General features: G+C 45.4%; 2 protein-coding genes across 2 annotated transcripts in view; one reads left to right on the top strand and one right to left on the bottom strand.

Annotated features, from left to right (window-relative positions):
- NDUFB1 (NADH:ubiquinone oxidoreductase subunit B1) overlaps positions 1–24,143 on the bottom strand; it is a 449,978-nt gene that overhangs the window by 214,114 nt on the left and 211,721 nt on the right. The gene's annotated exons all lie outside the window — the stretch shown is intronic.
- RIN3 (Ras and Rab interactor 3) overlaps positions 1–24,143 on the top strand; it is a 69,948-nt gene that overhangs the window by 17,698 nt on the left and 28,107 nt on the right. Inside the window, exons 2-3 of the mRNA XM_075151205.1 lie at positions 2,622–2,808; positions 6,500–6,614. Of these exons, the coding sequence (XP_075007306.1) occupies positions 2,622–2,808; positions 6,500–6,614 (302 nt within the window). The remainder of the gene's footprint in view (positions 1–2,621; positions 2,809–6,499; positions 6,615–24,143) is intronic.

The following is a 24,143-nucleotide window of genomic DNA, read 5'->3' as shown; positions in this document are numbered from 1 at the left end:
GGAGCTATTGCAATGCATGTCACCTTCTGGTGCTGCAGCCAGACATTGGCAGCATCGGCCTCCTTTTGATCTAGGTTTCACACATCATTGGCAAGATCAGATTCATGCTTGTGTGACATATTTGGGGAGCAGCTTTTGCTAACAGTGTTATGGAACATTTCATTGTAACTCACCTTTCTTTTCCTTCAGCTCATTGCTTGTTACTGAGTATGAATGTTGCCATCCAACACACGTTTTCCTTTCACATGGCTACTGGGCATTTCTTTTGGTTTCTACTCTAAAGAAAGAAACGGAGAGATGAATCAGGTTAACTTCGAAAAGCTGTCCTCCACTGTTTTACTCTGTGTGTTCAGATGATACTGATTAAAATCATATGTTGTTGCATCTGAAAAAAATATCCTCACCTGTGTGACAAGCTGGGCTTTTATCACAAATGAAGAGAGAGTGTTTCATTTATTTCTATTTGCTTTTTTAAGCACAGTTCTCTCATTCTTACTGTCTTGGCTATGATCTCAAAAATGGATTGATTAAAATCAAGATTCTGTGGACTAATACCCTGAATCAACAACTGGGATTGCAGAGGAACATGTATTTTCTAAGGAAGCTGTCTCTGTAGGGTTGCAAAAGAAAAAAAACTACTAAAAATAAAATCTCACTGTTGGTTTTGGGATTTGAAAGGCTATTTTTATAAAAACTAACTTTTGGGATAAGCATGCTGTGTTAGGTTAGGCCTTTGAAGGGACTCTCTTTTAGTAATTTAAGTCTGACCTTATTTGAAATGTACTACTTTAAGATCTGTATCTTTAAAAATAAAAGGAAAAAGAAAAAGCCTTGAAATAAGACCAAGTCAAAAGTGAGAGTCCTCCTCACTGACATCTAAGCAGCAAAACTGGTGCAGAAAAACATATTTTGTGTATGTTCTCCTACATTTTCTTTACTTTTAAAATCAATTAATCAAATGAATGCCAAGCCTGAATCCATGAGTCTATAGCCTTATCCAGTAGAGCTCTTACGACCAGACATTTCAGCACAAGTGTTTCCACTGACTGCAGTGTTAAGCACATGTATAAATACTTTGTTGAATCAGCGCCATAGCTAGAAACCAGCATTTAATACCAGTCTGTCATTAGACTGCAGGGACTAAAAATAAATAGAATTAGTTCTTTGTGTCTCTGATCAGAACAGGAATCTAGAGGAGAGCGTGTCCCACATCTTTAATATTCTCAGCTGCGTAATTTCAGTATTCTTATGTCTTGTACAGCTGAGAATAAGCTCTGAGACATAAGGAGCAACTGGGCATTGCTAACATGTGGTGCCACAGGATGGCCCCTCTCTTGTCACTCAGCATCTCCCATGCATCTTTTTGGAGCTTTCAATTATGTCTTTAGGACTGGCCAAAATGACAAATGTGGCAGGAAAAAAGAGGGAAATCAAGTCTTCATTTCATCCCCCCGAAGGTCCCTCTGGTGTTTCTCCATGTTTCCTGTGCTCCCTCCCATTCCCCTCCCTCGGCGCAAGGAAGGGGTTCGCTATGTCTGTGTCCTTTGAGTCTTGTCCTGCAGGACTTGCTGTGTCGTGCTGAGCAACTTAGGGCTGTTTGCAGGGCTGCACCCTGAATAATTCTCCTGCTGCAGATCAGCCTTCAGGAATCAGCAGAGATACCTCTTCTGTAGTGGATAACTTGCTGCTGAATGCATCGTGACACCTCCTCCTCCTCCTCCTGTACTCTGTGAGTGACAATGGAGGTGGCGGATTTCCCCCTCCCCATGAGCAGCCACCGGTGGCTCCCTGGGTGCAGGGGTGGAGGAGCGTCCACCTCTGCAACCACCAGCACCAGTGCAGACTCGTCAAGTGGAGACGGTGATATTTTTAAATAGTGAGATGTCTTAATCTGCCTTTTTGCAGACTGCCTAAGCTGGGCGCAGAGGGTGGCTGCCAAAACGCGGGAGCAGCTGACGGTGCCTCTGGCTACTGCTGGCAGGCTTACCCCGAGAGGCTCCGAGAGCGGGGCGAGATACCACACCGGTGCCCATCACAACTCCTGTGTGATCGGAGAAGTGGTGACAGTGGCATGGCCACAGGGTGAGCTGCAGGCTGCCTGGCCCCTGCACACCTCAGACGGACACTGTGGCTCGGTGTGTGCGTATTCCCGGCTGCTGGCGAGGTCTGCAGCCCCTTTCCTCTGCCACGTCACTCCCTTTGAAGCCATGAAACATTGCTCTGACCCTTCAGCGGGAGGATGGGGTCCAGGGGACAGGCGTGCTCTACTCTCTGCAGCGCTGGCTGCCTCTGTCTCTGGGTACCTGTGCTTAGGCAACGTAGATAGATGAGCTGAAACCAACAGACCTCAGCACAAAGCACCCTGCAAGCCTGTGGTCTGAAACCGAGGTGTGCATCGTTAGCATGAGGCCAGAGTCCTTAGGACTGGGCGTACCTGTCTGTCTGTGCACCCAGTTTGCCTCTGCCATAGCAAGGCGTCTGTGGTCTGATGCCCCTCGAGGAACTCTCCCGGTGTGTAAGTGCCTCTGTGTGTGCCTGTGTGTTTGTGTTTACAGTCCTTACATCCCCCAAGTTTTCCATTCGCAGTTCTGCTTACAAGGGACTCCCTTGCTGTGTTTCAGCCCGATCAGAGAGACCAGGGAAGAGGGAAGAGAGACACATCTCTGTCAGGCCACTACCCTGCAAAACTGCCTCCCGCTTCCAGGGATCAGCATCCTTGATAAACTCATCAAGACCTGTCCTGTCTGGCTTCAGCTGAACATGAACCAGGAAAGGGCTGGGGCGATACTTGGCAAAGAAACAGCAGGGGTAAGTCCAAAGTAGTTTTGGTTCAGACAACCACATTTCCTGTCCTTGGTGGAGCTGGTTAGGAGAGCAGCGTTTTTTTCATGTGGAAGCAAAAATATTTAGCAGACTATGCTCTCTGGTTCCATTACCTTTTGACGCTTTAGCCACTCACAGTGGCACAAGACAGACATAATGGCTTTGGGGAAGCAAGATATCTTGCTTCTGGTTTTATTTACTTAGTGTAGATTCATGGAGATGCCTTCCCATTCACCACCATACCCACAGGTATGTTTACTATCCTAATTTGGAGCAATAAAAAAAAATCCCTGAAGAAAAGGCCCTTAAATTCTGGGAGCTGCTGGGAGTCATTTTTATTGCAATAATTGGTGTCTGGTCCCCATAAGCTGAGTGTTAGAAAATGGCAGTCTCATGCAAAGCTCAGAGCTTGCTTAAGGAAAACAGCTCTGTAGGAAAGGGAGCTCCCCATTCCCGGGGTCTGGGAGGTGAGGCATGGCAGGGAGTAGGTGTCCTGGTCGGGTCTGGGGAGGGCAGGTGCAAATGACCTGAGCTGATGCCAGAGCACAGGGGAATTCGCTCACTCCTGCTCTGAGGAAGTTTGGACCTGTCCCTTGGCTGGGTCAGTCTATCCCAGGGCTAAAAGCTGGCACAGCCAAGTGACAACCTCCAGTGGGACTCACCTGGCCAACCTGGACTGTGCAGCACACCTCACCCTGAACGAGACTTCTCAAATAAGTTGGGCGAATTATTCTCTTTGTTTTTCTGCACTGACTGTAAAGGGAGACCTGAGTGACTGTCTCCGATACAGCCGTGCATGGCCCTGAGCCTCCTCAGGCCATAGCCACTCCCTGCAGGCAGGGCCATTCCCCACCTCTGAGCGGCCTTGGGGATAAATCTTGCCTCTGTTCCTCCCACTCACGCTGTCCTGGGGCACGGTCTTCAGCTCAGCTCGAAGCAGGCAGGAGAAGAGCTGATGCATCAGGAGTCCCACGGCAAGGGCAGGCTCTCCTGCCTGCTCTGAGCCCATCTGAAGCCGAATCAGCACCGCACCTTTCCAACCACTGGTGAAAATGGAAGAGACTCGGTTGTGTACTGGTCCTGACCTGAGCAGTAGGGTTAGGTACAGGTCAGAAAACCCACCTCCCTCTCATCTGAACAGCCATGGTCCAATTTTAGCCTTTGGAGCCATGGCAACCAGTCATGCCGATCAGGCAACCAGAAGTGATTCGTTGCCAGGTTTCACTTCTCTCTTTGCTTAAATTTAATTTCAGATGAAGCGCTTGACTGATGCAATGTGAGATAGTGCTGTCTGAGATCCAAGGTCACAGTAGTCTTTTGAGGTGGGTTAAAGGGACCGTGCTGTCACGTGGGTGGTAGGACCTGGGGAAAGGAGAGCCTCTATGGCTTTATCCTACCTGCAGATCTTTCTGTGATGTAGAAGGTGGGGGCTGCCCTGCATTAGAAATAAGGCTGTTTCCGCATGCACCTGTTTGATGTGCATTTATATGGATTTTCTCTGCACTGCTGGTGGACCTGAGCCCCTGAGGTTCAATTTCTTATGAATGGCAGAGGCCAAGACGATGGCACTGTGCAAGGTTGTGAAGCTGCCCCAAACCTGCACGTTTAGCATGGGTGTTTCAAAATGACAGGAGATGCCCTTATGACTGGGACTCAAGCAGAGAAAGGTCCTGGTTTCTAGACAAGGTTTTTTTTTAATTCCTCTGTCCAAGAAATTAATGTTTTCTTGATAGATTTCCACTGCATTATAGTTGATTAATCATTTTATCAACTCACATTTCTTTTTTCTAATATTAATATCCAGACTCCAGAATTAGCCCAATTTTTTAATTTGGTTTTTATAAAAATACCTTGACTCTCTCCTGCCAAAACGTGCTATCAAAAAACAGATAAAAGTGAAGATTACTCTTTCTTTGTATCTGCAGCTTCAAGGTACGAGGTAAAAATGTCCTTGACAATGAGCTTTAATTAGAAACACACTTAGGAGTTCACACAATACAAAGAATGAGATTTTCTTCTTTTTTTTTTTCTTTTTTCTTTTTTGTCTTTTTTCTCTTTTTTTCTTTTTTCTTTTTCTTGTGTCTCCTGTCTTCTTTCTTCTTTGTTTCTTTTTTCTTTCTATTTTCTATTTTCTTTTTTCTTTCCTCTTTCTTCTTTCCCCTTTCCTCTTTCTTCTTTTTTCTTTTTTTTTTAATTTCACTGGTCCCATTGGTGGGAAGCAATGGCTACAGTGGTTCCACTGGTTCCACTTAAAGACTCAGGAGCCTCTTATCAATGCGTATGAATACCTGATGGGAGGGAGTACAGAAGACTGAGCCAGACCATTCTCAGTGGTATCCAGTGAAAGCATGAGGCACAGTGGGAATAAATTGAAACCCAGGAAATTCAGTTTAAACATTAAGAAAAGCTTTTTTACTGTCAGGATGACTGAACCTTGGAACAGGTTGCCCAAGAGGCTGTGGAGCCTCCATCCTTGGAGATAATAAAAACCCAACAAGACACAATCCTGAGTGACTTGCTGTAGTCGATACGTCTTTGAGCATGGGGGTTGGACTAGGTGATCTCCAGGATTCCTTCTGTGACTTGGGACCAGGTCAATACACTTGAAATCAGTGCTGCCATCCAGAGGGATCTTAGACAAGCTGGGGGTACAGGGCTGGCAGGAACCTTCTGAAATTCAACAAGGACAAATGCAAAGCGCTGCCCCCGGGAAGGCAGACCCCCGACAGCGATCCGGGCTGGCACTGCCTGGCTGGGCAGCTCTGCGGGAAAGGCCCTGCAGGGGCGGCGGGCAGCGAGCTGGCATAGAACTACTGAGGAGAGGCTGTAGGACCAGGGTTTGCTCAACCAGGAGGAGAGACAGCTTCGGGGGGACCACACAGCAGCCCCCTGGTACCTACAGAGAGGTCATGGAGAAGATGGAACCAGGCTCTGCTCAGCCTGGTGGGAGGGCAAGAGGCGACAGGCGTACATTGAAACTGGAGGGGTTCAGACTGGGTACAGGGAAACACTTTCTCCTTCTGAGGACAGTAATGGGGGACAGGTTGCCTGGAGAGGTTGTGCAGCCTCCATCCTTGGAGGTTCTCCAGACCTGTCTGGACACAGCCCTGAGCAACTTGGTCTGGCCTCATGGTTTCACCCAGGGGGTTGGATGAGAGCTGTCTTGGGGTCCCTGACAGCCTGAATGATCTTCTGGTCCCATGAAAAAACTCTGCTTTTAGACACTGTGGCCACCAGAGCCTTTGGCCTTATGTTCCACTTGTGGACACTTGAATCCTTTCCCTCTCAACGTACTTCCTTGCTTTAGACCCAGACTGGGACATTCTAGGGTGACTTGTCCGTGATTTAGGATACTTCTGTGAGGAGCATCACTTGACAAATGTGAGTGCAGCTTTATACTCTTCAGTTAGTGAAATAGTTTGCCGTAGGCTTAAGTGGGACATCAGTGATGCATAGAAATTTTGCTGGTTCCTTTGCAGGTCTGATTTTCACCCAGATGAAATGTCCCTTTATTCATTATTTTTGTCGTGTAAAGTTCAACCAAGTGGAACGAAGCTAAAATAAGATCATTTAAAGGTGGATTGTACCGATAAAGAACTTCATTGCCAATGACCTAAAATAAAGTTCAGAAGCTCACATAATGTACTAAAGCTCTTGATTCCCTTCTCCTTTTCAGATATTCTTGGTCAGGAAAGAGGGTAACGTGAACAACATGGTCCTTGCAGTCCGCCTGCCAATGCAGAACGAGGCTCCCGGTGTGCTGGAGTACAACATTAAAGAAGAAAAATCAAGTAAGTTCTTTACATTTTTTTGTCTTGCTCTGATTATTGTACCAAATCCTCTTGTGATCACCAGTATTTATGTAATATCACTTGCAATGAGCAGGTTCCTCTTGTGACCGGCAGCAGATCTTGCTTTTACGGTGTAGTTCAGTTAATATTTCCTGCAGCTGCTATACCTCAGCTCCCCTGTGGTTCTGCACCTTGTGTTATCATTTACAGACTCGCAACAGGAAAGTAAAGCACCCCCAGACGAGCAGGCCAGCGCTTTGATCGAGCGAGAGGAGCTGCCTTTCACCAGGTGGAAGTCCTGAGCGCAAGGCACTGACAGACTAAGCCTTGTGAACTCACTGACTCTGTCTTTATTTCTGCCACTGAATTTGGGGCCCACCAGGCATCTGACATCTGCTACATTCCCTTTTCATGCACCTCATACAGACATACTGAACAACCGGTTACTCCTAACCTGTTTGACTGTTTTCAACACCTCGCTTTTTCTGGGAAGCAGCTGGGTCTTGGGGCTGGTGGTATCGGTGCTGTTCCCGATCAGACAGCCAAGTCTGCCGTGAGCAAGCAAAAATGAACCCAGTTCACAGTCAGCCACGTCTGATGCAGCCCTCGGTGTAAATGGATATGTAAGGCATATGATTTCCATTTTCCAAGAAATATTTCTAAACATGGGAATTTTAGGATAGTCATAGAAACACGCAAAGAGTTGAAAGAGTTCATCAAAATAACTTCACACTATTTATTTATATGAACACATCCAAATCCTCTGTCACTGAGCTCTGCCCCAAAGCCAGCTCCCCGGGGCATATGTTTTATTCTCTGCTAAAACACTTGTGTTTCCGCTGATCAATCTTGTGGCTTATTTCTTCCCCCCTGACAGTTGCTCAAATGAATTTTTTCCTTCTCGTATGTTTCTTTGCATACCTCTGCATCGTGAACAGACTTTAAAGCCAGAGGGACAACTGAACCTCTTAATCTGCTCTAATCTGAAGCACAGACCGCAGGCTGTCGCAGCGTTGCTCCCGCACAGAGCGCAGCTGTCTGCCTGGCTGCCGCGTACCCCCCAGGAAAGCTTTCCCTCTCATCTGTGTGCACCTTGGAGCACGCAAGTGCAGAGATGCCGCACATGTTCAGTGCTCCTGCATGAGGGCAGGAATAGCAAACCTTTTGCCACAACTTCAGGTGTCCAGATTAAGAATACAAGGGCAAGGGAGGGGAAACTTTTTTCTTTATTTAGTTATTTGAACTTGACCTAGGGCTTACATTTTGCATGGTGGGGAATTGGTTTTTGATGATTCAAGTTTTCCTTTGGATAAAAGTTAAAAAATTGAATCCTGCCATCCTAAAAATGTCATTTATAGAAATGTTACTTCTTGACTTGTGTCCTGTACCATAAAATCTGATTTGTTTGAGGACAGGAAAAATAAAATGTAGTACAAAAATTTCACTGTGAGCTAGCCTAGCTAGAAAGAATTTTCTGCCATATTTTTCAAACTTGCTTCTAATTTATCACTAACTTAATGCAAAGGATGTGTTCAGAGACACAGCTTTCTGGTAGGAACAAGGATTAAATCAATTTCCACCACCTTCATACAAGTTGCAAAGTAAGTGGAGGAGGGTAATTAAAAATCAGCTCTCATTCAAAAAGCAGGAGAACTGCCATCACATGTGCAATGATCCCAGCAGCCATGAGGCTGATGCATTCCTATTGTGGATATTCACATTATTTTTAGCTTGAGTTCTGTCAGCGTTGTGCTGTAGAAAGCCTCTCAGTTCTCCATCCCGCACCGTTTTGACAGGAACATACTGGGCATGGAAATGGTCGTGCTTTTGCTTCCTTTCACGTTTAGGGTAAGTAACCTGGCTTTTGAGTTTAGAAGAAATCAAATTAATTCCTGATAGTAAAGCCAAAGGACTATATCTGGAGCAAGGGGAGATGTTAAATCTTCTGTGTAAGAAGTATCAGAGTAACCTAATACATCAGCTTTGATTTATTGTCTCTGCGTTACTCCAACTGCTTTCTAAATTTTTTTAGGAAATAAAATGATATGTTGTCCGAATGCTTTAAAAGGATTAAGACTAGAATCTGAGTTTCCTTGCTAAGTACCGTGGTACATCTGGATTGCCTTAGCTTAATGAAGTGCCTTTCACTCTTCCCTGGTGTTCTCTAAGTGTCAGGGTGGGAGACCTCTGAGCGCCCCCAGGGACGTTACCTTGCTGCAGAATGCAAGTCTGTGGAAAGGTTGGTGTTACGAGAGCGTGTAAAGCCAGCTCCATAGCCTGAGGACCACTGTAGACTGGCAGGGTTTTTCCTGGCATCTAGTCTTTAACTACAGAAAGTCCTTCTTTAGTTCTTCTGTGCTTTCTAAAAGGAGGCTTCAGCTTGCCACTGAACATCACAAACAGGGAGGTGAATCTTCCTGATAGCTACCTGCTCTTTGAGTCTGCATGAAGTGGAGTGGAGCTGGTGCCCTTCCAGTGCCCTTCAAAAGAAGCAGCTGTGGTTCCCCTGCCATTCAAGAGTCCCCCTTCCCAGCTGTACTGGGGACAAGCAGCTTTGGTTTTGCTGGCCTGCTCTTAGTATTTCCTTTCTGAGTTGACACATAAGCAATGATCTGTGTAATGTGCCCCATGGAGGGCTGTTTGTCCCCTTCTGAGAGCTGACGCCTCCTGAAGGGTTTGAAGAAGCGGGAACAAGTTCTTCTCCCTGTTACCTCGGTTCAGCTCGTTTCACTCCACACACTTGATGCATTCAGATGTAAACTGAAAGCTGAATTTGCCTTGACATATATAGTTCAGATTTTACGGAGATCCTCCCTTCCAGTTAAAATCCAAGTTGCAACCCATCCCAGCTTACTATTTTGGAGCACCTTGCCAGCTGCTTCTTGTCCTTCTCATGAGGACTTAGTGCAATCTCAGCTTCACAAGTGACACAAAGAAGAATGTGCTATCCTTAGAGGTGACATGATGGCTCTGTGCCATCTCTACAGTGATGTCCATCTCTTACTTTTACCATACGCAGCTTTAAACAGCAAGTTTTACTGCTTAGTGGTTTGTAAAAAGCCATTCTCATCCCGTCCTACTTTTCAGATAGTATCTGAAGAGGTTTTCCCCAGTATCATAATGATGGTATGGAGGTTGCTGCCCAGCCCCTGAGATCCATATATAGATGGCCATTCAATGAAGTACAAAAAACCGGAAGCTTCCTAGCATTGCACTGCCAAATAATGATGGATCATTGTTTTTCTCTTTCTTTTCCCCTTATGAGATCTGCTTTGTTGACGTTTGATGAAATATTTAGGGAAGTATAGTTTTCTGAGGGGAAGGCCGGATTTAATTGTGATTTTTTTTAAAATGGAAATCCCCAAAGAACCCACTAGGTAAGAGGGTCAAGAAATGAAACCTCTTTCCATTTTTTTGTGGGGAATTTTCACCTGTTCTATGAAGTAGTCCTTAGAATCATAAAACAGGAGAATGAAGAGACTGGATTTTTAAAATTTTCTTCTGGTTCTTCATATTTGGTTGTAATTCCTCCAGAGGCAGGAAGGTTAAAGCCTGGTCTCAGCAGCAGGTATGGTAGAGACCCAACGGCAGATACCACATGGTTCATCAGAAAGGTGAGAAACCCACCAACTTTCAAAGCCTTGGATCTCTGTGGTTTTGCTTCTCGGCCTGAAGGATCCCTTACTTCTTACTCAGAACAGTGGAAATCTCCCAGAGAGAAGGCTTGTTACGAGATTTCTTCCGTTTAGAGATGCAGCGTTGGGAGATACCTCTCAAGCTCTGCTAAAATCTCAACTACTTTTTGCGCTTTCAGTTCTGAGAGTTGTCTCTTACTTCTGCTTCATCCCAAAATGGAGCCCTAGCCTCACATACCTCAAGAGCTGAGCACCATTTCCTCAGCTGACTCCAACCCTTGGCTCTTCTCAGTAAACCGGTTGTAACCTCAGGTCCCGATTCTCCTTCCCCTTTATGTGTATACAGTCAAAAATCATTATGCTGACATCAGTGACGTTGCAGCAGCATTAAAAAGAATCAGATGTTTAAAGTAAATGTGCATGTTTGAAGTAACATGTACTGAGAGCTTGAAAGAAGCATCTGAGTAGGATAGACCACTTGGTGCAGGTAGTGACAGTAGCTTTTATTTCACAAATAGTCATGAAGACACATGTCACAGGGGTAAAGTCCTTTAATAGAAGAACGCTCTAGCACCATATACTGAGCGATGCTTCCTTTTTTCAGTGAAATCTTGTGAATTATAGCTGAAAATAGTTTGATTTCATGAAACACATGAGTTGACCATATACTTCTCAGGAGCTTGCACATATGCTTTGGTGCAAAATGTGTAGTAATTGTTTTCCAAACTCCTCTGTACCAAAAAAAGAGGATGTGATTCCTTTCCAAATATGCAAAATGTCACTAAACAGTAGAAGTATCTGCAATTGCACAGAATAAAGAAGAACATATTATTCATATTATTAGAAATTTTTATAGAAATAACTATGGAATTGGTTTGCCAAGTCAGTATGGAACTCCTCAGGCTCATCTCCTAAGGGGTTTGAGGCTGGCCTGATCCTGCCATGAATGCCTGCTCTTGTAATCATGCTCCTGCCTCCTGCCTCCCCCATCGCTGCGGCTGGCTTTGCCCACTTGGAGGTTTATTTTCCTGAGGCTGTTCACATAAGCCCACGTTGTGGAGTTGCTGTCCTTGTTCCTTATTTAAACCGTACCCGCCTGGGATAATCTGCCACCAGGCGTAGCTGTTCAGAAGCATCTCTTCCAACACGCTGGGCCAAGGCTGAGTTGAGCCCTGAAAATCAATGAGTGCACAGCTGATGGAGGGGGTTGTAGTGAAGCCTTGTCTGTAGTGTAGTTATTTCATTTATTACAGGAAAATTCTAAGATTTAAATTAGAACTCTGCCTGTTCTGACCCTCCCACTTCTCTGGAGACAAACACAGAACGAGCTGGAGCATAACGGAGGTCTTGAAATAACCTCAACACAATCAAATATGAAAGCCAAAATAAATTATCTCCAAGTAATACAAAAATGTCCAGATCATGATTAATACCACCTTTGAAAGATGAGACACGGCGCCATTGGACACGGTAGATTATTCTCAATTTCTGGTTTATGGACAGCAGCTGTACTTCAGGTTATATGGTATGGGCTTGTGGTAAGGACCCACAATATACCTTGACAGAAAAGATACAGGCAATTACTGCACTCAAAAGCAGTTTAAGAGCAATCACTGAGTATTGCTTCAAAGTTGCAAGTCTGGTAGCAAAAAGGATGTTGGTAAAGAAATCCAATGTCCTGCCCTGGTCGCCTTATTTGGCCTTTCTTAAATTTAGACTGAGGTCAGGAAGTGCAGGCTGGAGCCTGATACGAAACGCTTGAGACAGACAGTAGGGATTTAGGAGAAGACCACAACTCAAGTAAAACACACGGCAGCAGTTTACCTGCCTGGTTAATTTTCTAACTGCTTTTACCAAAGGAAATCTGTTTGCCGTGAAAGTTCATGAGAACCTGACCACCTTGTACATCCACCACCCACATCCATCAGGACAGAACGAAGAGTTACACCAGGTCTAGAGGCAGCAGGAAGGCAGGCCTTGCTGGGGAGTCAAAACAGCAATTTAGACGAGCAAAGGTGTTCCTTTGCACACTGGATTTTAGGAAAAGTGAAATCAATCAGAAAAAGGAAAAGATTATTTAAGGACTAAGATTTCATAATCTACTTTCTTGCCTTAATAATCCCAAACAGGTGCAGTCTAACACTGTGAAAGCAAGCATAACTCTCAAAGCCAACTTTGTCCATCATTACCAAGTTACTTCAGCCACTTCTACACTTCCATTCCTCCTTCCCAAGCACGTATGGGGAAAAAAAAGTTTTTTATTATAGACTAATGCCATTTGCAAAGGATAAAAAGGGCATGTGCAGTCATTCTGACTGTCCTGTAGCAGTAACAGATGGTAATTAAACAACAGTAATCAGGCAGCAGCATGTTTACAGAGGGGCATTCGAGTAACATGGGATGGACTTTGTTCATCTTTGCAGGCTTAGATCTAAACAAAGCTGCTGAAAGCTCTGGTCTTTACAGCCCAGCCAGCCGGAGGTGAGGGCTGTGCGCGTGCCTGGCATGATGGCAGAGCTCAGATGCAAGGGGTACAAATTCCTGCCTGTGTCCCTGCATGGGCCGGTAGGTCCGAGCGCTATGTGAGGGCACTCGCCGAGTGAGCACGAGGCAGGGAAGAGGAGGCAGATTGACTTGGAACAACTCAGTAGATGCTCTTTGTTGGCTCAAACACCTTCAGATGCTGGTAAGGGACTTGCCTATTGCACTCTGCTGGCACCCTGGCCACTATGGCCAGATACTGTCCCTTATGGCAGATTTCCCTGTTTTATTTTGTTAACATTTCTTTTAATACATGTTGCTGAGGCTAGGTTAACAAATTCAGAGACCAAAGTCCTCCTTGCTAACATGGCACAGCATGGTCAGCTGGTATTTTCCCACATGAACTGCATTGAAGTACTGCACGAATGAGGTCATGGGAAAAAGTGGGAGGATGCTCAGTTGCTGCAGCCTACTCACAGTTTAGCTCCTTTAATGAGAGTGGCCAGTTGTGCAGATGATCTTTGTGATATGAATATTTTTGTGGAAGTGTTGGCAGCTCTTGCAACAGCTTCTTCGGTTTTGCATGTCTTTTTGCTAACACCCTGCCTGCTGGAATCAGGAAGCAGAGTGAAGATAGACAGAAATTTTATTGGGTTTTTTCCCAGAAAGAGAAATAACCCCCACAATTGTAGAGAAAAAGCTAAAGATGTAACCTTAAAATTTCTTAAAGACTCGGATAACAAAAGATATAGGAAAACAACCTATAGGAAGACAATCTCCCATTTTTAAAAATTAATTTTAATTGCATTTAGTTTGGAACCCTCTGAACTGGAATGAAGATGGAAAACGTGGAAATCTGTGGTACTGACTGAGGTCAGAAACATGGGATCTTTCACTTCATAGCTAAAGTGAATGAACTGAAGTATGTGCTTCATGACACTGACGTCTAAGTTGAAGCCATTTATTTGGGTAGCACTTGCAGATTTTCATGGAAGGTTTTCAAGACAGGGCTGGATGAAGCCTTCAGCAACTTGGTTTAACCTCATGGCTGACCCTGCTTTGAGCAGGGGTTTGGGCTAGAGACCTCCTGGGTCCCTGCCAGCCTGAATGATCCCATGAGAGGGAACCAGCCAGTGAGATTGAGTCAGTCTGTGGGCAAGCTCAGGGCAGACTGCGGTTCTCAGAAGGGATGTCTCACTAGAGCAGCAAAAGCAGTTCCCATTCCCTAAGACCCAAGTTCTGGGTGAAACACTGGTAAGATTTACAGAGGGATGGTGGTGGGGAAAAAAAAAATTTCCTGTGTTAGTGTCTCACCTGAGATCTCCCCAAAAAACATAACCTTCCTTTCTTTGGTAGATACCTTGTGTGCAGGGGAAATGAGAGAATGTGCTCAGTCTATTTAATCAGTGCAGATTTCCAGTTGAATCAACTCATATGAGGTATCTCAACGTGCCTGAAAAGGCCCAGTAAGGCCCTATAGATGCAATTATATGCCCCTCGACATATTGCAGAGCTGAGCTTGCTGCAGGCTGAGATAGGCTTCATCATGTGGAGTTAATAGCACTGCAAGGCTCCTGGACTGTTTTTGCACAGGTGCTAAAAGGGACTTTTCAGTGGGAATAGGACAATCTAAGGAGTAAATGTACATCCCATCCTTCCCGAGTCGAACCTCTCGAGATGACCTCTGGCTCATCAGAGGGCAGGCAGAAGGGCCCATCAGAAAGTGCGTTCTGTAACTTCTGTCATGACTGTAGTGGTACCATAGTTCTTTTTTAAATTGTCACTTTAACCAAAACGGTTGGCCTCCTTGAGTGGAAACCCTGCAGCTTTCAACACCGGAAAGAAGAATTCTTAATACTGTAAGGCATGAAAAGCAAGGTAGGACTATTTATAGCTCTGATTTCCTCTGAATAGATGAGAGGCTAAATCTGACATTACAGAGTGAAAAGATCAAGTTTGGTTTGGGATTTTTTTGATACCCCATGCTGCTATTCAGCAATAGAGCAAAGAGGGGACTGCCTTGGCAACCACCTCATGAACCGCCCCAGAGAGTTATCTAGCAGCCAGGAAGGTCATTAAGCATCTTCAACTTCAGGTTTACTATAGAATATGATTTTACTGAATATATATATGTATTTATAAGGCAACAACAGTAGTCCCAATAACTAGTAGTTAGGGTACTGCAGCCTCATGAGCACAAGTAACGTAGATGGAAAAGGGCGTGGGCACTGTCCCTAGGAGAGGCAGGAGGCAGGTTTTAGGTGAGCTTAGACTGTAACTTTGTGCTGACACTGCTATCGCAAGAAGCACTCTTGCTGTCCCTCGTCCGCCGGCCGTGTGTGTCCATGCCCTCATGCCCCTCTGGTCCCTGTCTTCCTCTCCCTCATGCAGGTTATGGCTGGGTAGGAGTGAGCAGCGTGGACGTGGGGACGTGAAAGCAGGACGCTGTGGTGGGGCAATGCTTCCTTGGACTACCATGCTGGGTTATGTGAAATAAAGCCTGGAAAGGAGAAGAAAGTGATATGGGGGTGGAGGGGCAGCTGGTGACTTTGGGAAGGGTGGATGGCAGACTGGAGACAGAGGTCTGGGAACAGGGTGGAGAGGGGCAGTAGGCGGTCAAGGATGGGGTCACATCCCGTAGTGCTGGATGACTGCATGAGGCTCCGAGATGCTCCGGGCAAAGCTGAAAGGAGGCTGCCCATGGAGGCAGGAGCCCAGCAGAGCTGCCCCGCGGCTGCAGGCAGGGGGCAAGCACTGCCAGGATGGGCGGGACGTCGGTGCAAAACTGCGGCCAAATTGCTCCACGGCTGCCAACCTCCTCGAGGCAGAGCATCGCTGGCAGCGTGCTGAGGAGCTGCCCCTTCCCCTCCCTGCCGAGCTGAATTCAGCTGAATTTTCCCAAGGAAGTTGGTGTCATTGCACCCATTTTATAGACTGAGAGCTGAGGCACAGGTTGCTGAAGGGGCTCGGCCAGCCGCGCACCACCGGCACTGAACAAGCCCAGCTCCCGGCCAGCAGTGCACTTACCGGGCTGCAGAGAGGCCCTTTGCCTGCCGAGCGCTTGGCTTTGTTCAGTACTGAGGTACCAGCGCGACTATTCAGACTACTGCCGTACTGTAAGGGAAGCCAATTTTTCCAATTTACTTCCGAGGAATGTTTTCCTTTATTGTTGTGTGATGGAGTGTGTGATTGGGGCAAAGTAAGAAACTGTTGTCAGCTCTGGGCCTGACTAGCCTGAAAAAAGCAGAAATGTGCTGGAAAAAATAACAACAGAGTCATCAAAGCCCTTGGGAGAGAAGATCCCTCTTCCCTTCTCTCGCCAAAAATGGCTGATTTCCCTAATTCCATCTCAATTAAGCAAATCATACATTTCAGCAGCAGAACTTGTCCAAGACTACTTTTTTCAAGGATTAGCCAGTCGATGAATAAAAGTGTGTGTATTTTTAGCAGGGGAGGCTGGAAAAGCTGAGTATGTAGTTAACCTTAAGCTTCAAATTTTAAGCAGTTTAATTCCATATAAGAAGGCCTCTGGGCATGCAGGCTAGTATTCTGTTTTCCCGTCGTAAATGACTCCTGTTCAGTGTGGTAGACACCTGGCTGTTAAGGAGAGTAGACTGACAAATGTTATCTTTTAAAGCAGTTCCTGTTGGTGTATCTGTACAACAGCTCTGAAGAGGTAGACCTACCCTAGTTATCTTCAGATTAGCCTTGCTCAGACGCAGATAACAATCTGCCTGCATCACCCAGGGCTCAGCATGGGCTAGTTTCCCCTGTTTATGCATGTTTCCCATTAGCGAGAAAAGTCTACCGTCGCCTACGCAGCTTCTTGGCATGAAAAACCTACCATTGAGCAAGTCCACCCCACGGCGCGGGAGGACTGGGCAGCTCGGCCCCAGCCCTGGCCTCCAGCTGAAGGAGTGCCATTTTGCTGTTGCTTTCTGCTAGATCTCTTCTGCCTCCACAGGCAGTGCAAGGCCAAAGGCCACCTCTGCGTGGGCTGTTATAAGGACACAGGAGACATTATCATTGTCTGGTCTACCGTCTGTGGTTTGACTGGAGATAGAGACTGAATGATTTCTAGTCCCCTAAGGATGTCTAACCTAGATGTCTTCCCAAGGCTAGTCCGCTTGGCAAGGATGAGTTCTCCATTATCCCCATTGTTATTAACACTGAAAATTGAGTTAGTGCCAAGGAGTTCCCACTCAGGAGACTGCTCTGAAGTAGGAGTCCAGCGTCTTGGTTTGGCAAGAACAGGGACTGAGGGCTGGGGGGATATTGTAAAACATGGCATGAGGACACATTTTATAACCTGTTGTGCAAGTTCATCATTTCTCTTCTAAATGCAGCGTGCACAAGGAAAGCAGAAAGTCTCACCAAGTCCCGCTCGTTTGAGCTGAGTTCCACATCGCTTTGATGCACTGCTTATTTTAAAATACAAAACACTCTTAAACCATAAAACACTTTTAAAACATAAGACACTTCTACAGCTGCTTTTTCAAGATGTAACAGTGCCAGGTTTCTGTGTGGTTTACAAGTTGTTTTGGAAACATTCTGGTTTCTTATAGCAGGTTGTTTTTTTCTTTTTTTTTTTAAGCTCTCATCCTGAAGAGTTACGTCCCCTCTCTCCATGCAAATATTTTCATTTGTATTTTAGGCTTTAAACCAATAGGGTTGTAGGAAAAGCTTGTTGGAAAGAAGCCTCAAGGTCTTGTTAGCTTTGTTAATCCTCAGTTTGGCTTTTTTTGCCTTATTTTCATTCCCAAGAGGCATAATGCAAAATCTGTGTGTAATCAGAGCTAGAGACTATGTGTGCTGTTCCAGGATAATATTGTCTTACCCTACTCTGCTTAGTACCTTGAACATAACCCCAAAAAGCTTACTGGTTTTAAAGCAGCTACCCTAAATTAGTACCCTTAATACCAGTGCCCTTGTCTCAGTGGCTAAACTGGAACAAATTATAATTTTTGCCCTTGGACAGTGTTTGCTATCTGAAGATCTTAAAGAGCTTACTAAATAGAGTTTAGACTTGCAAATGAGATAAATAAGATACTGTTCGAAGTAAAATGAGGGCAGTAAGGACCTCATACTTCGACCTTTGAGTAGGACCCTCAAAGTCAGTAAGAGTACAATCTATCCCACTCAGAAGAGTGGGAATCAGAAGACCTTCTTCCACCAGGTTGGCAAATAGGTGGGATCGCAGCTCTCAGAAGCAGAAGTATCCTTTTTTCCTTTTATTGTCCACCCTATTGACCTCTGCCATTTCAGAGTGGGTTAGTCCCTTTCATCACTCACCTTTAGAAAGTGTGGTCTTTCTTCCTGGAAGTCTGTCACAGAGAATGTGGTTCTGGGTACCGGATGGCTTCCCTTAAAATGCTCAGAAAACTTCCTTTTTCTATATGACTAACCTCAACTCTATGGTATTTCATGATGTATCTCAGAGCCAGAGAAATAACCTTTTCTCCAAAGTACATGGAAAAAAATCGTTCTAATAAAATACATCTGTATGATAACATATATTTTTCACATAAGGGTTGATTCTCATGATTATCTATATGACCTGGAAATTGTTGCTAAGAACTAAACCCACAGAATTTCAAATCATAGCGTCCTTTCCTGTTACATGAGGCACAGGTGAGACCCTTTATATATCTGAAAGCTTCGTTTACTTCACAAAGTTTTACCAAAGAAATTTGCCTTCTGAGAGCAACTTGCAAGTATCTATATTCAGTTTGTCTTGTCAGCCGTAGCCCTGAGCCCTGACAGTTTGAATCACTATGCCAAGCAGCGTAAATCTTGTACTGCCATTGTAATGTATGGGTGGATGCTGAGTTACCTGTGAAAATGTGACCTCTCCAGCAATGATCCCACAGTGCTCAACTGCTTACAGCTGGGACCACACCAATCGAAGGAGTCACCCTACTCCCCTTGGTGTCCTTGGGAGCCCTCTCAGTCCTCAACATTTCCCAAAGGCCACATTTTCCCCTTCATCTCTGCTGTGTGAGAGCAAGAAAACAGACCCTGCGTGGCTACATTTAAAACTCCAGCTAAACTTCATGTTGCCATCTGGTCCTGGGAAGAAGTCCCGGATCTCCCCAGCCTCTGGCTGAAGAAACAGTGAAAACCAGGTATGGAATTTCCACAGACTTTAAGGTGTTTGTTCGAGCACTGAAAAGGAGATGCAGGGTGAGGATCTGACAAGGAAGGCAAGTGCTTTGAAACGGAACAGCCGTTCACCAGACCGTGCTCTGCTCTTAACCCCTGAAAGTGCCCATGGGCCTGCCAGGACTGTTCACATTGGATACCTGTAAGGACAGCACTGAGGAGCTGTGACACTCTGCTCTTAGCTGGGTTAGCTGTGCCTGAAGTACCCTTGAGAGCCACCCTCTCAACCCCTGCTGAAACACTCATCGCAATAAGGAGGAAACAGAGCAGCGAAATGACTGTAACACACGTTTCTGCTCAAGCATCCTGCAGCAGAGGCAACAAGACCAGGCAGCAGCAGGATTTTATGCTGAACTGAAGGCATAAAAAGTGGAAATAAGGTGCTGCCCATCTGCTTGGGTGAATGTGGATGAGCCAAAGTGCAGTGGAGCGGCCAAGACCCCTGTGGCTGTTAGATGTGAGGATGGTCCTTCCTCTTAGCACCAGCTACTCACATCGTGCACAGGGAAACAGTTAACTCTAACGAGTGTCCCCTCCACTCAACCCCAGCCTAAGAAGAGTGCAAAAGCCTGTGTTTTGCATCTTGTTTAACAGCATTAATTTCGTTCTGCCCAATACAATTATATTTTGTGGAAAATATAGTTTAAAAATGGATTTCTTTTATACTCTAGACCCACGCTCATTAACACTTTATCACTTTCATAATTCATTAGTTTCAATTTCCCAGGAACTGCCACCAGCAGTGATTTTTTACATCATGGCCAGAAAGATTAAACTCTTAGGAAACCATAAAATTGAAGTCCTGTGAGAAAGCGTGAGTTGGATGCACAACAGAAGACTCTGGCAGAAGTCCAAATCAGGGGAATTTCTGCCCTTCCTTGATGAGGGAAAAAAATAGAAACAACTGAGTCTCATGAAAGAATCACTAGAAAAGACAAGAAAGACAAAACAGTCCTGGGTTGCCCAAGACAGTCTAGAACTGTGCAACCAAAAAGGAAGCTACAGCTTAGACATCTTAGTCTAAGATGGAAGAAGCAGAGGCAGCAGATTACAGAAGAAACAAAAAGGCCTTGAGAAGAGAAAACAGATAAACAATGGCAGTGTTTTACAAGAACATAGCACTTGAAGGTTATGCAGACTGTCATCAAAAAGTAATACAACAATGTCAGGGACAGATAGTAGGAACTTTCAAACAGAGCTGTTGCAGAAAAACGCTGTAAACACCCAAGGACTTCTACCAAGGTAATCTAAATTTCCCTCTATCCAGCTAAAGCTCTTTCTCTTAATACCACCACCAGCCTAGTGCATGAATAAGGGCCAGAAGGAGATTTGCATGTGCTCAGGGAACTGAAGCAACAACCTGAAGGAATTACATCACGCTCTCACGCATGGCAGGTACGGCAAGTGCAGTGTATATGACAAACGCCACAGCCTCAGCACCAGGGTTACAGTAGTCGCTGCAGTCTATTACAATACCCAGAGCTCATTCCCCAGGGGCAGGAAACTGCTAACCTGGCCCATGCAACAGCTAGGAACGTCAGCATCTGGAAGTAGGAAAGTCAGTAACCTCTGCCTTGGAGTGATCCCATCTTCTTAGTGAGTAAAGGGCTGAGGGTAGCAGAACAGCAGCAAAACTGGCCAGTGCTGCTTACTGCAACGGTCAGTGCAAGCAAGGTCATGGCAACCGTGGTATCAAGCCAGAGACTTATATCAAAGGAGGGAAACACCAATGAGAGGTCTGGTTAGGAGACTGTGGAGTTATAATCTTAAATCTTAAAATAGAAATAGAAAAGTGGAATCACTCCCATGATGACAAATCTCACAGTTTGCCAGAATCTGGAAAGATAAGAGCATCTCAAGCACATCCAAGCAGGACTTCTGAGGATGGTTGTGTTCTCAGTAGTCCTCTGTCAACACAACTGCTGCAGAATAAGGAATTCATCTTTGAATTCAGATGTCTCTGAAGGATTACACAGATATCAAAAACAGTGAATAGGACTAACAGTGCCATTAGAGAAGAAGAAGCTGAAGTAATTGGGTCCCATGAGCCTATGTAAGCAGTAGGAAGATGGAAATTGGGGTGGTATGTCCATGTGACCAGAACAACAGGACTAGCAAACACAATTCTGCGGGGAAAAATCAAAGAGGAAAGGAAGGCAGAATGCCCGGGGACAGTGTGACTCAAAAACATCAGCATCTGGGTAGAGAAATGATGGGGAGATCTAAAGAGTAAAGGAAACATGAAGGCAGGTTCCAGTCAGTGCCTGAAGATGACACTCTTCAGAGCATATTGGTGTAGTAAGGGGAAAGATGAGACAATCATAAATATTTATAGCAGTTCATAACCTGGCCATGTCCTGTTCACTTACTGAGTTGCACAAAGGACACAAAACAGAGTATGGTCAACAGTGAACCACTAATTCATGTTATTAACGCTTGCATCACCCATAAAAAGATTTTTGATTAATTCTGATATCTTTGTTTCTTTGTTGCTCAAAATTGCCCATTGATTTACACATTTCCCCTTTTATTTCCTTGAGGTGACTTTTTTCTGCGGGCTTCTAAATATCAGGTAAAACTCAATATGCTGTGGCAATGTTTGGCTCAGAACCCAGCCAATTTTTGCTGTTGCTTTTGATCATATTCTTGACATCCTGCCACTGTTCTGGTGAGACGTAGAGATTTTCGTGCTCTTCAGATGCCCTGGGTGTAGTTTTATGAGCCCAAGAAAGGTGAATTTTGTCTCTGCAGTTTTCAGCAGGATTACAGCAGTCTGGCAGAAAAGCGTCTGCTTGTAGCTCTTGCAAAAGTCATGAGTTCCTATAAATGGCAACATCATGATCCCTCCCTGAGCAGCAGTGCTCATGTCAGTGAAATGTCCCCAGCTACCCACAGCACATCCACAGCCAGAGAAAAGCACCTCTTCCTGACTGTCTTCTCAGAGCAGGGTGCCTTGAGGGCAGTCATGGCACTGGAGGAGAGACAACTTGTCCCCAACAGTCAGCAGAGCCCTTTTAGCTGTACAAACTTGCTATTTTCTGCATCTTTGCAAGAATCAGAAACATGCAGCAGGACCCACTTAATGGTCTCCACAAGCGAATGACAACCATTCCCACAAGAGATGTTCCTATACCGAACCCATCATCTGCCACCCGACAGCAAAGCAGTCAGGAAGCACTGCTTATCAGTGATGCCAGCTGGTGGTCAGCAGGTAGCTAGATAAAAACAGGTTAAGGAAAAAGTGTTAGAGTTTTTCCCAAGGAAGGCCCTCCCCACAGGAGACTGCAAGGCTTTCCCCATGGGTGCTGTGCTGGGAGCGGGTCCCAGTGGCCATGGTAGCCCTGCGCAGGCTGCTTGACACTGTCACTGTTCAGAATAAATTTTGAGCAGAGTATTGGTCCTGATGGTGCTAGTACCTTGACTAATGATCCACCTAAAGCAGTGTTCTTCTATACTTATTTGTTTGCAGGCCACCCAAAAATGTCCCAGCAGAGCTGTGGGTCTCTCTACGATGCCTGCTGACAGATACACTTGATTTTGTTACCTTCTATGACCTCTCAGAACAGACCAGGGACAGTCCAGTTTCTATATACCACCTGCTGAAAACTCCTGTCCTTAAGCTCCAGCAGGTTTTGTACCTAGACTGCTTTATCTGTATAATTCCTGGTGATTTGTGGTGTTTTATGCTATTTAACTATATATGGGAGGAGGAGTAGCTGTACGGTGACAAGGCAATTCTATGTGGATACTCCTGACACTGAGGGGCTCGAACTAATATTCTTTTGTCTAAAATTCAAGCTCCCCAGTGGCAGAGCTTCCTGGCACAGAAACAATCATTAGTCCCAATCCAAGCGAGCTGCTCATGTCTGTAAACATGTACAGGTGCAGCCTGCTCTCCTACGTACACCTGCAACTCGGGGTGCCAAAGTGAACATGTGGTTCTTAACAGAAAAAAAAGTCCTTAAAACTGTCATCTGCACAAAGGGCTTTATTTAATTGCCGGAGATTTGAGTGAGTTCAGACTCTTGGGTTTTGGTTAATTCTCTGGAACAGCACTGGGTTTTGTCTTTATTTTTGCTTCCTGTGTCAGAGCTGTGAAACAGATGGATTTCAAACTATAGAAATTGTTCATGGTAGATGTTTAATGAAAATCCCTGACTGAAAGTGATTCTTACTAAGGAAAAAGAAAAAACTTGCTGAATATTTATTTTTCCAGTTGTGGGAGAAAAGTGAGGGAAAAGGGATTGTTTTGCTCAAAGTATGTTTTAAACTCCACGTTGCAGTCTGGTATCAGTGTGCAGACTGAGGTTGATCTGTTCATGCTGATCCAACACAAATTGATGTTAGGAATGACTTCTGAGAATTACATGGCCTTTGCCTTTTTAAAAAATGCCTTCATTGATGTATTCAGCTCAAAATAGCAACCTGCAGGGCCTGGGCTAGGATAAAGGGAGAAGTAAAAGGAGGAAATGCCTTGTTTCGGGAATGAACTGTGAAGCTGAACAAGAGACAAGCTTGAGCATTTCCTTCCAGTGGGATTCTCTGCTGGCTGGAGACCAAGAGCCAGCGCACGGAGCTGGGGGAGAGGAGAGCCAGGTGGATATCTCCCTCCTGCAGGTGCTGGAGGCCCTGCGCTGTAGGGGAACTAACAGCCAGGCAGGCAGGGCAAGGAGCTGGAGACATTTCACAGGGCCGTGAATCACGGCAGACCGAGGAAGCTGAATCATGAGAGCTGAGCTTCGTGTCCACAGCTCTGAACTGTCGCCGAGAAAGAGCGAAGGAAGATGCAGAGCGGCTGCGGGCACCGCTGTGTGGGTTTGAGCAGGTGCTGCTCCCCGAGGATTCCTGGTGTGCTCCCGTGGCAGGAACGGGGCAGCTCCAGTCCTCCGCCACCAGTAAGCGGGCATTTTTGAGAAACCATCGCAGATTTCCTTAAACTTGTCAGTCTCTGTTTGTGATGGTGTGTTGTGTACATACGTGCACAGAAAATTTGTGAGACTATAAAGCAGAAACAAAGATGGAGACCTCTCTCCTGCAGATCCATCTCTTTCTCTCTGCCTTGGGTTATCGGTCAATGTGAAATTTTCTCCACCAGCCGGTGAATTTTTTCTAGATTAGCAGCCAAAAGCTCTATAATAACATCTGAGATTTGGGCTACACAATGCCATAGCATGCTGTTATAAAGGAGGTCATCTTGAAGAAATCTGCAATGTGGTGTAGATTGTATTTTGCCACTTAAAGGAAAGTACTG

The sequence above is a fragment of the Calonectris borealis genome, chromosome 5 (genome assembly GCF_964195595.1).
Source record: "Calonectris borealis chromosome 5, bCalBor7.hap1.2, whole genome shotgun sequence".
Lineage (NCBI taxonomy): Eukaryota > Metazoa > Chordata > Aves > Procellariiformes > Procellariidae > Calonectris > Calonectris borealis.
The sequence above is the reverse complement of the archived record's forward strand: the minus strand, read 5'-3'. Positions and strand labels throughout refer to the sequence as shown.